The sequence below is a fragment of the Lagenorhynchus albirostris genome, chromosome 3, assembly GCF_949774975.1.
Source record: "Lagenorhynchus albirostris chromosome 3, mLagAlb1.1, whole genome shotgun sequence".
Taxonomy (NCBI): domain Eukaryota; kingdom Metazoa; phylum Chordata; class Mammalia; order Artiodactyla; family Delphinidae; genus Lagenorhynchus; species Lagenorhynchus albirostris.
Window position 1 is genome coordinate 377,176 of NC_083097.1, and position 13,106 is coordinate 390,281.

General features: G+C 66.0%; 1 protein-coding gene across 2 annotated transcripts in view; it reads right to left on the minus strand.

The window, feature by feature from the left end:
* Positions 1 to 319: 319 nt before the first annotated feature.
* SLC9A3 (solute carrier family 9 member A3) overlaps positions 320 to 13,106 on the minus strand; it is a 36,558-nt gene continuing 23,771 nt past the window's right edge. The window contains exons 2-16 of one of the 2 annotated variants that reach the window (XM_060145967.1): positions 11,979 to 12,281; positions 9,933 to 10,093; positions 8,465 to 8,543; positions 7,653 to 7,830; positions 6,829 to 7,049; positions 5,773 to 5,975; positions 5,231 to 5,293; positions 5,062 to 5,132; positions 3,969 to 4,098; positions 2,688 to 2,803; positions 2,092 to 2,221; positions 1,679 to 1,855; positions 1,475 to 1,547; positions 859 to 972; positions 320 to 564 (exon numbers count right to left, since the gene is read on the minus strand). In XM_060145967.1, coding sequence (XP_060001950.1) covers positions 320 to 564; positions 859 to 972; positions 1,475 to 1,547; positions 1,679 to 1,855; positions 2,092 to 2,221; positions 2,688 to 2,803; positions 3,969 to 4,098; positions 5,062 to 5,132; positions 5,231 to 5,293; positions 5,773 to 5,975; positions 6,829 to 7,049; positions 7,653 to 7,830; positions 8,465 to 8,543; positions 9,933 to 10,093; positions 11,979 to 12,281 — 2,264 coding nt within the window. Of the gene's footprint in view, positions 565 to 858; positions 973 to 1,474; positions 1,548 to 1,678; positions 1,856 to 2,091; positions 2,222 to 2,687; positions 2,804 to 3,968; positions 4,099 to 5,061; positions 5,133 to 5,230; positions 5,321 to 5,772; positions 5,976 to 6,828; positions 7,050 to 7,652; positions 7,831 to 8,464; positions 8,544 to 9,932; positions 10,094 to 11,978; positions 12,282 to 13,106 lie in introns of both variants that reach the window. The other variant, XM_060145965.1, reaches the window with a different exon arrangement.

Sequence of the window (13,106 nt, forward strand, 5' to 3'; positions counted from 1 at the left end):
TCCAGGGCCGCGGGCCTTCAGGGAGAAAAGCACCTTCCCCTTCCCTGTGCCCCGCCCGCTCTGAGCTCACGTTCTCCTAACCGACAGCCTAAAACAGTCACGTCCTTCGACAGCAGTGATCCCCCACCCCGCTCGGTTGGAGAAGCAGGAAGTCAGATGGGTCTTTTAAGAAACGTGCGCTGGAACAAGAGGCTTGTGAGAACAGGCTTAGAAGGAGGCAGGCAGCTGCCGGAGAGAGTGTGCAGAAGCTCAGGTCCAGGCGGGAGGAGGCGGGCGCTGCGAGAGGAGTAGAGGAGAGAGGCGGGGTTAGAGGGACCAGTTACATGGGTGTGGAGTTGGGCGGGGCGTGGGGCTGCTCCTCGGGGCCGTCGGCCAGCAGGAAGGAGTCCACGGACTTGCCGCTGAGGCGGAAGGGTGCCAGGCGGTGGAAGTTGCTGGGAGAGTGGGGGATCTGCACGCGGGCCCTCTGGGAGGGCACCACCGTCTCCCCAGGAGACAGCCAGGGTGGCACCGCAGAGAGGATGCCGGGGTCCTCGTCCGGGGAGAACACGGGGTTGTCAATTCCTAGGAGAAAGGGCAGCGGCTCATCAGCTCCCCAGGCACACCCAAGGGCAGAGAGGGAGGGAGCTGCCCTGGCGTCAGACACCAGCTCTTCCGGCGGGCAGCCACAACCTGGAAGGTCACCTGGAAGGTCAGGGTCACGGGCCTTTGGGGGCCACCGGCTCTCGCTCTCCCTTATTTCAGAGCAGAGGCCTCGGCCTGCTGCCCACAACCGTGCGGCCACATGGACCCAGCGCTCCACTGCCCGGCCCTCCCGCCAGTGATCGTTTCTGGGGTGGCAGAGGGCCGTCCCCTCACCTGAGGGGGAGTCTGTCGCTGCGTCCTGCGTGATGTTCGCCAGGAACTCGATCCCCCTGCTCACCTCCTCGGCATCATAGCTGGGGGCTTCCTCAGGGTCTGAAAGTTCCAAATCTGGTGGCAGGGAAGGGGCAGCATGAGGGGAACAGGCTGGAGGCGCAGACGACCTCGTCCCGCGCTCTTGACCGGCGCTCCGGACCGGCCTGCCGAGCCCGAGTGCTGTCGTTGCCTCCGCCTCCCCCAGCAGCCTCTGGGCAGCTCACGGACGGCGGTGCCCTCAGGGTCGCACCAGCACGGGGCTGGGCAAAGAGAACCACACCGGGGGTTCCCGCTGCCCCCCCCCCCCAGCCACACTTGGCCTTTCTGAGGACGGGGGCGAGCTGGAAGGGAGGGGCTGGGACCACGTGGCCACAGGGGAAGGGGATGCGGAGCCCAGCTCCATGGCACTGCACACCAGAGCGGCTGCAGCGGGAAGAGCAGGGCAGCAGCCTGTGCAGGAGGGTCCTGCGTGCCGAGGGGAAGGGTCTCCCTGGAAGGACAGCGCTCTGCACCCGCCTGCCCCTCGCGCGTTCCTGAGTCCCCGCTGACCAGCGTTGCTGCTGCGGCCCAGCCGTACCTTTCTCCTTGATGGTGAGATCGTGCAGGGGGCTCACCATCGGCAGTTTCCCGTTGGGAATGCTGCTGTTTCTCTGAGAAACGGAAGGAAACTGCTCACAGCTCTGGGTCGTGCCCGATCCGCCTGTCCACCCCCCGGGAGACCCCCGGCCCTGCCGCCGGGGCACCCACCTCGGTGAGGCTAGCCCAAGCATGGCGCCCTCACCCGCTTCTGGACGCGCTCCCTCTTGAGCAGCTTCGAGGCCTTCTTGTGCGGGCTGACGCCCAGCTTGGCCGACTTGAAGGACTCCAGGCGTCTCCGCATGGTCCGGCGGAAGATCTCCTTGTCCTGCGTCTCGTCCTCGTCCACAGTTAGCTCGTGTCGACTGTAGAGATGTTTGTACTGGGGGGAAAGGGGGGCCGGACAGTCACAGCTGGTGGTGTCCGCAGGGCCAGGGCTGCCCCCGGACGTGAGCCCGGGGACTGAGCCCCGACCCTCCCCCGCCCCCTCCCGGCCTGCTGGAGCCGTCTTGCGCCAAGCAAGGACCCGCCTTGTCTGGGGCGGGGTGGGGGTGGGGGGCGCAGGGAGAATGCTGCCCCGCCCCTAGGCTCTGGCGGGAGGGGTCCGGGCATGCCCACCTCCTGCCGGGGCTTGTACAGGTACTGCTGCAGCGTGTGGTGAGTGGTCATGTCCTCCGTGTCGCGGATGCTCTGTCGCCTCTGCTCCAGGGACTGCATGTCCAGGCGCACCGCGCTGGCGTTCTCCCTCCTGTGCGGGGCCTCGGTGAGTGCACGCTGCGACGCACCCTGGGGGCCGTCCCCCCAAGGGCTTCTCGGCCTCCTAGCAGTGCACCCGCCCCTCCAAAGCCCCGACCTTCTCTCCGGCACATGGCTGCCGGCGGGTGATGTCCAGAATAGCCCTGAGCTGGCCGCAAGCCCCAGTCAAGCACCCCGGCGGAGCAGAGGCTGGAGGCCTGAAATCCAGGACCGGTGGCCCTGTCTTTCGTGGCGGGGGAGGGGGCACTCCCAGTGAGGCCTCCGGCCTTAAATCTGCCGCCCGGTGCCACCACCAGCACCGACTGACACTACGGGGGAATCTGGTGCGGGGGCCCTGGCCCCCTTCCCACGCTCCCTCCGCTCCGTGCCAGGAGCCCCAGCGTGCCCACTGCTGGTGCCTGCGGCTTGGTCGGGGGGCCCGGGGAGAGCCTGGCCCGTGGCAGCCCTGGGGCACGTACAGCAGGTAGGAGATGGAGGCCTCCACGGTCGAGGGGCGCGGGGTGCTGAAGTCCACGTTGACCATGTTGTCCGTGCTGGGGGAGCGGATGAAGGCCAGGGACCCGCGGCGCTCTCCCTGCAGGAGGTGGCGGCCTCATCAGCACCCACGGCCTGGCTGCAGAGAGCCGGGTGCGGCCAGAGGGCCCCAGCTGCCGCGAGGTGCTGTGCGCTGGCCCCCAGGCACCTTGCAGCCACGGGAGAGCCGAGGCCCTGGAAGCCATGGTGGGGACCGTGCTGGAGCTGGACGGCTCGCAGACGATCGTGCGAAGGACACGGCGCCTTGGTGCACCTCGGGGAGTGTCGGGAAGACACTACGAATCCCCCCGGGATTGGGAAGGTGGCCCTGTCCCCACTGGGGGCTCCAGACCAGCTGCCCTCGTTTACCCCAGAAGGGAATCCTCAGGCCTCCAGAATCAGATTAAAACCACACGGAGCAGAGCCCTGGGGCAACAGTAGTCACACTGCCGAGCGGGGTGCGGCGCCGTGTGCTGGGGTGCTCTAGGAGAGGGGGGTGGAGCCGGGAAGGGTGGCCGGGCGGGGGCCACCCCGCCACGGCAGAGCGGATGCTGCGGGCGGGCCTGCCAGAGGCCGCCGCTCACAGGCACAGCCCGGGGGGACATGCCACCCCGTCTGGTCTGAGCAGGGAGGCGCCCACAGGCCTGGGTCACAGGCACTGACGTTGCAGCAGCGGGTGGAGGGGAGGCTGGCGCCCTGCTGGGAGCCTGTGTTACCTCCTGGGGACTGGGGGCCGCGGAGGGTCCCCGGGAGAGAGGGTGCGGCCAGCAGAGGGGGACACCCCCAGGAGAACACCTCCCTCCCACCTTCCCAGCCCCGTTCAGGCTGCGAGGCCTCGGAGGCGTCGCAGTCACAGGGGCGGGATTCGTGCGCTGCACGTTCTCAGCCAGGGTCGGAGGTGCAGATGACAGTCCTTCCAGTAGCTTCCATCCCCTGGCCTCGCCCCTGCTGGAGCCTGGAGCTTGTGCACATTGGGGTTTGCGATCTCAGACCCACCAGTGCCACAGACTGGGGGCTGTGACATGAGCCATCCTCGGGAGTGCCTGAGGACCTGGGAGCTCAGGTGAGCTCGCGGCTAAGGCCTCGAGAAGGCCGTGCGTCGCCCGCCAGCTGCCCCAGCCCCACCCCGGGACCTCGGGGTGCAGGACCCCAGCAGCTGTCCACACGTGTGTCTGTCTTGCGTCAACCCCGACTCCAACAAAACGAGCAGACGAGACGTCTGGTACCTCAGCCACGTAGCTGATGGCGTCCTTCAGGTTGAGCTCGTGGAAAACATTCAGGATCCGGTCTCGTGATTTCTGGGCTGACCTTCTCATAAGGATTTTGCTGAGGAACTTCCTATCAAAATTGGACCACCTGGGGGGCCAAACCAATAGCTGTCAGCGCTCGGCAGGGCCTGGGTGAGGCCCCAGGACAGAGGGGCGCTGGTGGCGTTTGTGGGGAGCAGGGGCCCCCTCCCACCATCCGGACTCGGGATGGACCGTGTTTGGCTGCTGGGGCGGGACACCTTGATTTCCATTTCCTGTGACAACCACACAGGCGAGCTTTGAAAGAAAGGACGCAAACGCCTCCGTGCTGCCACCTGACCCCTGCCTCCCCGTCGTGTGCGTCGCTCCTACCTTCCTGTCACGGCAGCGTGGTCATTAGCGTGCTGTGCGTAAAAGTGGGATTACACCTTCTCCTCTAATGCCACGTTGCAAGCAGTTTTCCCGTGACTGCCTAACCCTCCAGGAAGATGGGTGGAGGGCGGGGTGGGCCGGCAGGGGCGGGGCCGGGGCTCTGGCTACAGTGCCCGGGGTGCATTTTACCTGCACCAGTGGTAGGCTGGGAGAAGCCCCCTGAGCTCTCACACTTAGAGAACTAGCCTGCTCAGAAGGAGGCTTTAACTCCAACACAAATAGAATATTTGGGTTATTTGGGTCAGAAAAGGAGGTGGCTGGGCCAGACTTGAATGGGCACAGTGGACATGGGGGGACAGGGGTGCCCAGGGGGAGGAGGGGATCTAAAGGAGGGAAGGGGGTTCCCAGGAAAAGAAGGAGAGGGATTCTAGGAGGAGCAGTGGGCTTTGGGGGAGGAGGGAGCTCCAGCGGCCGAAGGGGCAGGAGGGGGAGGGGGGACCCAGACAAGTGGGCAAGTGGCTTCTGGCGCCTTTGAGGGCAGTATTCTTAGGTCACTAGGGCTTTGTGGGGTTAGGGTTGTGGTGATGCCAGAGATTCCTTCTATAGCCTGGGGGTCCCGCAGTCATCAGTTAACAGCCGAGACACACGTGCCTCTGAATTTTCCTGTTGCAGTTGGGTCAGGGCCACTCCAGCCACTTACTTATCTCTGAGATAATTGTGTCCAATTTGCCCTGATATGTCCTCGATGGCTGAGAGGATGTGGTCAAAAGCCTTTGGGAGGAAAGGCAAGTGGGTCAGCATCACCTGGACAGACCCGTCCCTCCCCCCTCCCCCTCCCTCCTCTCCTCTCCTCTCCCCGCTCCCCCTACCCGGCCATGCAGCTTCTCGTTGAGCTTGGGGTCTCGCTGTTCACTTCTCTTCACCTTCAGCCACTGCACCAGGGGCTTGATGGTCAGGCCCTAGAAGACAGGGCACCCGGACCCTGAGGCTGGGGCAGGCCCCACTGTGGCCCACCAAGCCAGCACCCACACACACCCGCATGGGCAGGAAGGAGCCGCCCCTTAGCCAGGCTCCGGGTGGTCCGTGCCCACCTCCCGGCGGGAAGGAGCCCCTGCCACCTGCGGGTCACCGGACACCCTTGGAGGCCCCTGGCCGGCTCCTTAGATTAGCCAAAAGCAAGGCGAAGTGGGGCCCTTCCCCGGGCATGTCTGGTCAATGAAATACTAACTGGGGTTTCGTTAACCAGCAAGGACCGAGGAAGGACGTTTTTAGGGCAAGTTGCGCTGCATCCCCAGTGGGGCCACGTGGAAACCTACAAAACTTCTCCTAGTTACTAAAATTATCAAACCCAGCTGGGCCTGGAGCCTGTGAGAGTGGGTCCCGCCCACTATGGGAGGGGAGGGCACAGTACCTGGAAGATGACAGTGAAAAAGATGACGATGATGGTGGTGCTGACGAACAGGTTCTTCTCCTTGACCTTGTTCTCGTCCAGAAGGACCACCAGGGCATAAGCCACGGCCCCGCGGAGGCCGCCGTAGGACATGACCACCTGGTCTATGATCTCCAGCTGCACCATCCGGTACCGGTTCAGAACCCAGGTCTGCAGGACGACACCTGCAGGGTCCAGCGTGCGCTCAGCACTTCTGGGAGGGGGACGCAGCCCTTCCATCCCTGCCGAGGCCCTCCTTGCAGCCGCATTCTGCACGTGGGACCAGGAAACTCCACCCTGCAGCCCCCTCCCCGCAAGTCCCTTTGTCCACTTTGGACCCAGGCCCCTGCCCTCTGGGCCACCAGCCAACCTCCGCACACCCCGCAGCTCTGCTCCCAGCAGCTCTGGAAGTTCTCAGGCCTCACTGTGACCACGGGTGGAACTGCCCAGCAGCTCCAGGACCAGATGCCACCTGCCCGCAGAGCATCTGCTCCCTGGAGCCCGCAGTTCAGTGACTGTGGGCAGAGCGCGTGGGGGCCACCTGGACCGCCTCTTGTCTCCTCCCCTCCCTGGCCCTGGGTCAGCGCCGCACACCAGGGACCAGGGACCTGAGCTGGGTGCGGGCAGCAAGGGTCCTGCCTCTCACGTGCCATGGTGACTGATGCTGTCCCCGAGTGGCCACACCAGAGTGAGTCAGTGGGAAGCCACGTGGGGTGCTGGAACCTTCCACTCTGACCTCTAGGTTGTCCTATTTCTGTTGTGAGGCTACAAGGTCGTGAGGAGGCCTGCCCCTTCACTGAGGAGGGCCAGTGGCCAGGCCAGCCTGAGGCTCCCCAGGGTCTCTTGAACCTGCCACTCATGGGGCTGGGGGGCTGGGGGCCGGGGGCAAAAGCATGTCCGGGGCTCCACAGACTCCCTGCAACCAATCCCTGCCATTGGCCGACTGTGTCCCCTCATCCTGCCACCATCCCCGTGGTCCCCATGCCCCCGTCATCCCCATCTTCCCTCCAGTGCCCCCCATGCCCCCCGCCCCCTCACCAATGGCCCGGTACACAGAGATGAAGACCAGTGTGAGCAGCACGAAAGCTGTGTTCCACTTCCAGATGAGAGGGTCCACGGCCGAGATGCCCAGGAACATGAAGATGATGGTCTCGGCCCCGCTGGCCAGCATCTTCATGGCGTAGCGCACCGTGGTGGCGGACTGCTCCGAGATGTTGGCTTTCACGTACTTCTGACAGCAGATGCCGCAGAAGGTGATGCTGCGGGACGGGCCGGCCCACCGTGAGGTCTCGGGCCGAGGCTCAGCTCCCACCGGACCCCCGTGGGGCTAAGGGCCCGTCTCCGGGCAGGCGGCACCTCAGGGCCTCTGCGGCCCAGGTAAACGTCCGCCCCACAGGTCAGCCCTCCTCTTCGTGAGCACAGGGCTCCTCCTGAGGACTCGGTGCCCTGCACTGGGCGTGTGGGCCCCCGCGCCCCGACGCTGCTTACGGCCTCTGGAGGCCTGGGCCCTGCGCTGCGGGGGAGTGGGCTGCCTCATTTTCTGTCCCCACCCCAAAGTGGGCCAGCTCTGAGACTCAGAGCCGCCGGGAGGGGCTGCGTGTGGGCCCTTTCTCTGCTCAGAGCAGGTGAGGCAGCCCCTGACAGTTCTGTGAAAACAACTCCTTACTGGAAGGACGAAATAGATCAAATTCTTGGCGCCCACAGTGAGCTCCCACTCAGCGTGGGGAAGTGGGCCAAGCAGAGCAGGCGGGGGATGGGCCACTCCTCCCCTGGGCGGGTCCGCCTGGCGCGTGGGGGCGGTCACCCCGCCCCCCAGGGCCCGGGACCCCGAGGCTGTGGCCCACCAGCAAGCGAGGACTCACGCCAGGATGGCCGACAGGGACAGCATCTCTGACGTGAGGTAGGACAGGTAGGAGAGGACGAACACGAAGCCGGGCTCGATGATGCGCACGTGCTTGGTGAAGCGCGTCACCAGCGAGAGCAGGAAGGCGAAGACGACCCCCACCAGCGTGCCCCCCAGGCTCACCACGAAGAAGGACACTGCAAGGGCAAGGACGCTGCCGCTGGCCCCTGAATGGCCCTTTGTGGCCGCGGCGTAGGCGAGCTGGCCGCCGGCCTCCGGACCGCTCCTTGTTGAGGTCTCCCGCTGACCCCCCGAGGCAGCGGCAGCTCAGCGAACAAGAGGCTGATTCTCTCGGAGGACAGAGACAGGCTGGGCGTCGGCTCCAACCTCCACAGGGACAGCTGGGGAGGGGACGGCCCTGCGCCCGAGGGAGGCCCGGCTGCCCCCCGTGGAGGCAGCACTGCGACCAGGAGCCCTTGTGCAGAGCATTGGCAGCAAGGACTGGGTCCTGGGCCCCCAGGGACAGCCCGCTGTCACTGTCCCTGCCCAGAGAAATGCCCGGGACCCCCAGGATACGGGATCCACGGCCTCCTGTTGGGCCTGACGGGGCGATGACCCTTGCCGGCCAGGGTGCCTGGGCCTGATCAAACCATGCCAGTGAAACACGTGGGGGAGGGAGGGACCTGTGGCCGAGACTTGGAAGTGGAAACGCCGTTTCCTCCCCGGGCTGTGGGTCCCAGGCCGTCACAGACACCGCCCTGAGGGGCCCATGTTCTGGAGAAGAGACCGGCCCCAGCTCTCCCCTGATGCATGGCCCCGCCAGTCACCCACCTATTCCTTTCGCGCAGTCCACGCCAGTCACCTTGTCACCACCCAGCGTCACGAAAGATTCGAACACGTTGTACAGGACCTGGGGGGACAGAGGCGGACGGGACACCATCAGCCCTGCCTCGGGCCCCAGGCCCTGTGGGACTTGAGCTGAGTCAGAAGACTGTGGCAGCCGTGTGGACGGAAACCGAAAACCCCCAGGAGGAAATCGTCCCGGCAGCAGTGTGGGGTCTGGGGGCAGGAGAGCAGCCTGGAAGGAGCGAGAACCTTCAGAGAAAACCTGGCCTTTCCCACCGTCGGCTAAGCAGGGCGACCACGAAGCCAGCCCAAGGTGACAATCCTCGACTTCATTTCCCAGGACAAACCCAGAGTTTCATCGTCAGCGACTTTGTTGCGATGTTGGGCCCTGACTGTGGGGTGGCACCCGGGGCATCTTTGCCTCTTGACATTTAAACCTTATCCCGCCAGGACGTTGAGATGAACACCCAACACCTCATCCTAGGCCTCGGGAGTGGGCGCTGCCGTGCTCTCTGAGCTCCTAAATGATGCGGGGGCTCCACGTCTGGGGCAGGGGCCCAAGGGGCAGCCCGGGGTGGGCTGCAGGGCCCTAGGGAAGAAACCTGTCCCTGTGCTCCCAAGTCTGTGCTCTCCAGCGGGGGAGAGGGCCCTCAAGGGGCGGGTTGCAAAGCTGTGCTCCCAGAAGGAAACCCACGCAGTGCCGACGCACAGGGACTGGGGGGCGTGGCGCAGCCGCGAAGGCCACGGGACCAGACCACAGCCGCCCCGCTTCTTTACGGGAATGGGGGTCCTGGGGAGATGAACCTCACAGAGGGGTCAGGTGAAGAGCCCCCTGGCTCGGGCAGAGGTTCCCGCTTCTACGAGACACGAAAGCACGGGGCTTTAAGAGCAAAGAGGAGACCGCACGTCTGCCGCGTCTGCGAACCCGCGGGCCAGGTGCCGGCGGGCTGGCGCTCAGACGCTCCGCCGCCGATGCGGGGAAGGCAGGCGGCTCTGCGCTGCCCCCGCCCGGGACCTCACTGCCCCGCAGCCCGCGGCCCGGTGTCGCGGAGGACGCCGACGTCCAGTCACAGCCGCCTCCCGTTTCCTGCACCTCTGTCCACCCCGCACGGAGCTGACGTGGGCCCCTGCCGGCCGCCAGGGTCGCGGGCTCCCAGCAGCGCAGGTGATTCCCCTCCGTGGTCCCCGTGAGACTGTGATCGTCCACCGATTCCACAATCAGGAATGGGGGCCCCAGCCGGGACCCAAAGCTGGGAACAGTGCTCGTGGGATTTCAGCAGCAAAGTCGCTAACTGCGAAGGTGTGAAGTGGGCTCTAAGAACCAGACAATCTGACTAAAGCCGCCGGTCATTCTGAGTTAGGAGGCCCTGGAGCAGGACAGCGCGGCAGAGGCGCTGGCGGGGCGCGCGCAGAGGCCCCGAGAGGCAGGCGCCTTCCTCCCGCTTGCGCTCACCACGGTGACGGCGTCGTTGAGCAGCGACTCCCCGAACACGATGATGAACAGCACCTCGTTGACGTGCACCTCCTCAAACACGGCCAGGACAGCCACTGGGTCCACGGCGGCGATCAGACTGCCGAACAGGAGGAAGTCCAGCAGCCCGATGTTCAGGTCTCCTGGAAGACGATGGGCCGTTGGGGGGAGCCCGGGGGACAGCCTCCCAGGCAGGAGAGCCGGGGTGGGGGGGCAGCCTCCCAGGCAGGAGAGCCCTGGGGGCGGGCCAGCCTCACAGGCAGGAGAGCCCTGGTGGGGGGGGGCAGCGTCCCAGGCAGGAGAGCCCGGTGGGGGGGGGGGCAGCCTGCCCTCCTCCCTGGCGGGTCAGTCCACCACCCACCAGCCCTGCCAGGAAGGTCCCGGGACCGCACTGTGGGCTCAGGGCCGCCAGGCTGTGTGTTCCAGTACCTCATTTCTGCCACGGCCTTGCCCACCTGCAGGGCCTGTCTATGGCCCAGAGCTTCTGGGCGCTGGGCCGCTGTGCCCAGACGCCCCCCAGGTGACCCTTCCTCGGAGGCGCACCCTGGCCTTGGGCCACACCTCCGAGCCTGGAGCCCGGCCGCCGCTCAGCAGAGACCCACCGCTGCTCTCCAGGCGGCAGGGCCCCGGCTCTGGGTGTCCCCTGGGCGCTGCTCTGCTCCATGACCTTGGCTGACACCCGGCCTTGACCAGCTGTGTCACAAGGGCTGAGCACAGGCCTCAGACAGCTGTGCGCCCTCGAGGAGCAGGAATGCCCGTTCCAAACCCCAAGACCTACCCTTGGGCCCGGGAGCTGGAGGTGGCCCGATGGCCTTAGATTGTCCCAACTGCCTAAGGCGCTGCCGATGAAAGCAGTCTAATCGCACCCACACGGCCCCTGCGGCTCAGGCGCCTGGGAGGCCTGGCCGGGCGCGTGCGGCCTCACGCCAGCCTTCGTGGGCTTCCCGGCCGGGCCTGGGGGTGATGCCGGACGGCAGCGAGGGCTCGCGGAAGCGCGTGCTCCCCACGGGGTGAGGACAGAGTCCCGAGGTGACTCCTCCCCACGGGGGACCTTCGGCCCCTGTTTCTTAATAGTCTTGTCACTGCGACTTCAAGGTAGGTCGTGAGCCCCACCGTGGGGCTCGGGGGTGCCCTTCCTTCAGTCAGAGGGCCTGGCCCTGGGTCTGGTTCAGCTGGTGGAAGTGTCTGAGGCCAAGGCTGAGTGTGGACTGGCGCCCGGGGTGCCGACACCCACCTCCAGTGGTCCCCGATGCCAGGAGCTCAAACTGCAGAGCCCGGAGGCGAATAGGGGCGGCCGTAGCCACGCCGGGACGGGCTGCATTTAGGGCTGTGCAATCGGGCACATCTGTGCGAGGCCTCAGCTGAGCCCAGGCCCCACCTGCTCCGGTTTCCCCGGTGGATAATGGCCAGCTCCCAGGTGGGTGGGGTGCACCTCTGAGGTATGCCAGGGCCGAGGTTAGTAACCAGCCGGCAGGAAGCACCAGCGGGGGTGGGGGAGCAGGAGACGCAGACGCCACGGTGACAGAGGAGAAGCTGGCGCGGCTCTTCCCTGCCGGTTTGCGTAGAAATGACACCCAAACCTTCTGCTCAGGTTCAGGTTTACCTGGGCTCCACGATCGTGGGACTGGGATGCCAGCCTCTGCCACAGGGGCCTCCTCCTCTTTCCCTGGCCTCTTGGAGATGGGGGGACTGAGGCTGGACCCCATCTCCCCGCCAAGGGGGCGGGACAGCAGCTGGGTTGTTCCCACTGCGCCACCCACTGCCTGACCTGGTCGGACCAGACTTTACTCCCAAGCGGGACACGTGTTTCGGCCTGGGGCCGGGCGTGGGCTGGCTACTGACGACTTACAAGCCAGGAGGGGCACGCGGCCACCGGTGACATCTCTTGATGACCCCTAAGCTCACCGTTCCCCCTAAGGTCTGTGTTCTTCGTCCTGGGCTTTCTTAAACGAGGCTGCCTGGAGCCCGCCCTGAGGACCCCCCAGGACCCTCCATGAGCCCCCCGGTCGGGGGGCAGTGCCCACTCACCCATCAGGCCGCTGCGGAAGACGCCGTAGAGGGACAGGCCAGTGGTGGCCGCGTTCCACACGGTGCCGATGACGGCGTACAGCAGGATGGTGCCCAGGTTGCCGAAGAAGAGGCGGTTGGGCATGAAGTAGCCGGCGTCCAGCACGATGGGTGGCAGCAGGTAGAAGAAGAAGACCGTGGGCGTGAGTGAGAAGGAGGCGATGTGGTCGGCCGCCAGGACGATGCCGCCCAGCACCAGGCCCAGCACGATGAGCAGTGCGCTCTCGGGGACGACGCTGGTGACCTTGTGGGACACGTGGAAGCCTGCGGGGTAGGGAGGGGTCAGGGGGGCCGGGACCCCACGGGGGGGCAATGGGGGGTCTGGCCACCAGGCCCAGCACGATGAGCAGTGCGCTCTCGGGGACGACGCTGGTGACCTTGTGGGACAGGTGGAAGCCTGCGGGGTAGGGGAGGGGTCAGGGGGGCCGGGACCCCACGGGGGGGCAATGGGGGGTCTTGCCTGGCACCACAGGACAGACATGAGCTCGGGAAACAAGGCCCGACGTCCGGGTCTGTGGCCGCAGAGGAGGCCCTGCCAGTCGCCCTGGCCCCAAGGACACCCTCCTCAGATGTGCCCCTGCCTCCTGCTCAGAGAATGGCCCCCCTCCACAGGGAGCCCCCTGTGTTAGGCCAGAGAGGCTGCACGGTGGCTTGGGGACGGAGGCCCGGATTGGTGGGCAGAGTGCAGGGCCTGCAGGCCCCCAGGCCCCACTGACCCCCTCCGACATCATCCCTCGTGCCGTACCTGGTGACTGGGACCCTCACCCTGCTTGAAGCCTAGCTGTGTTTTGATCTTCCGTGGAGGAACCCCATGCCGGCCGTCCCCTCTACCTGGCTTTCCTGGGGTCAGAGTGCCCAGGATGAGAGCCTTGTAAGGCCAGGGTCTCAGGGCCCCCCAGCAGCAGTCAGCCCCACCGCCGCAGTCATGCGCTCGGGGGACAGAGGGGCGCAGAGGCCTCCCCAGCGACGGCCCCCTCACCTGTCAACCCTGCCAGGACCTCGAGGGAGGCGTGCACTCCAACAGTTGGGGCCATTTCTCCTTTGTTCTATTTTAAGACTCAGGGAAAATGTGATAAGAATCCTGTGTTA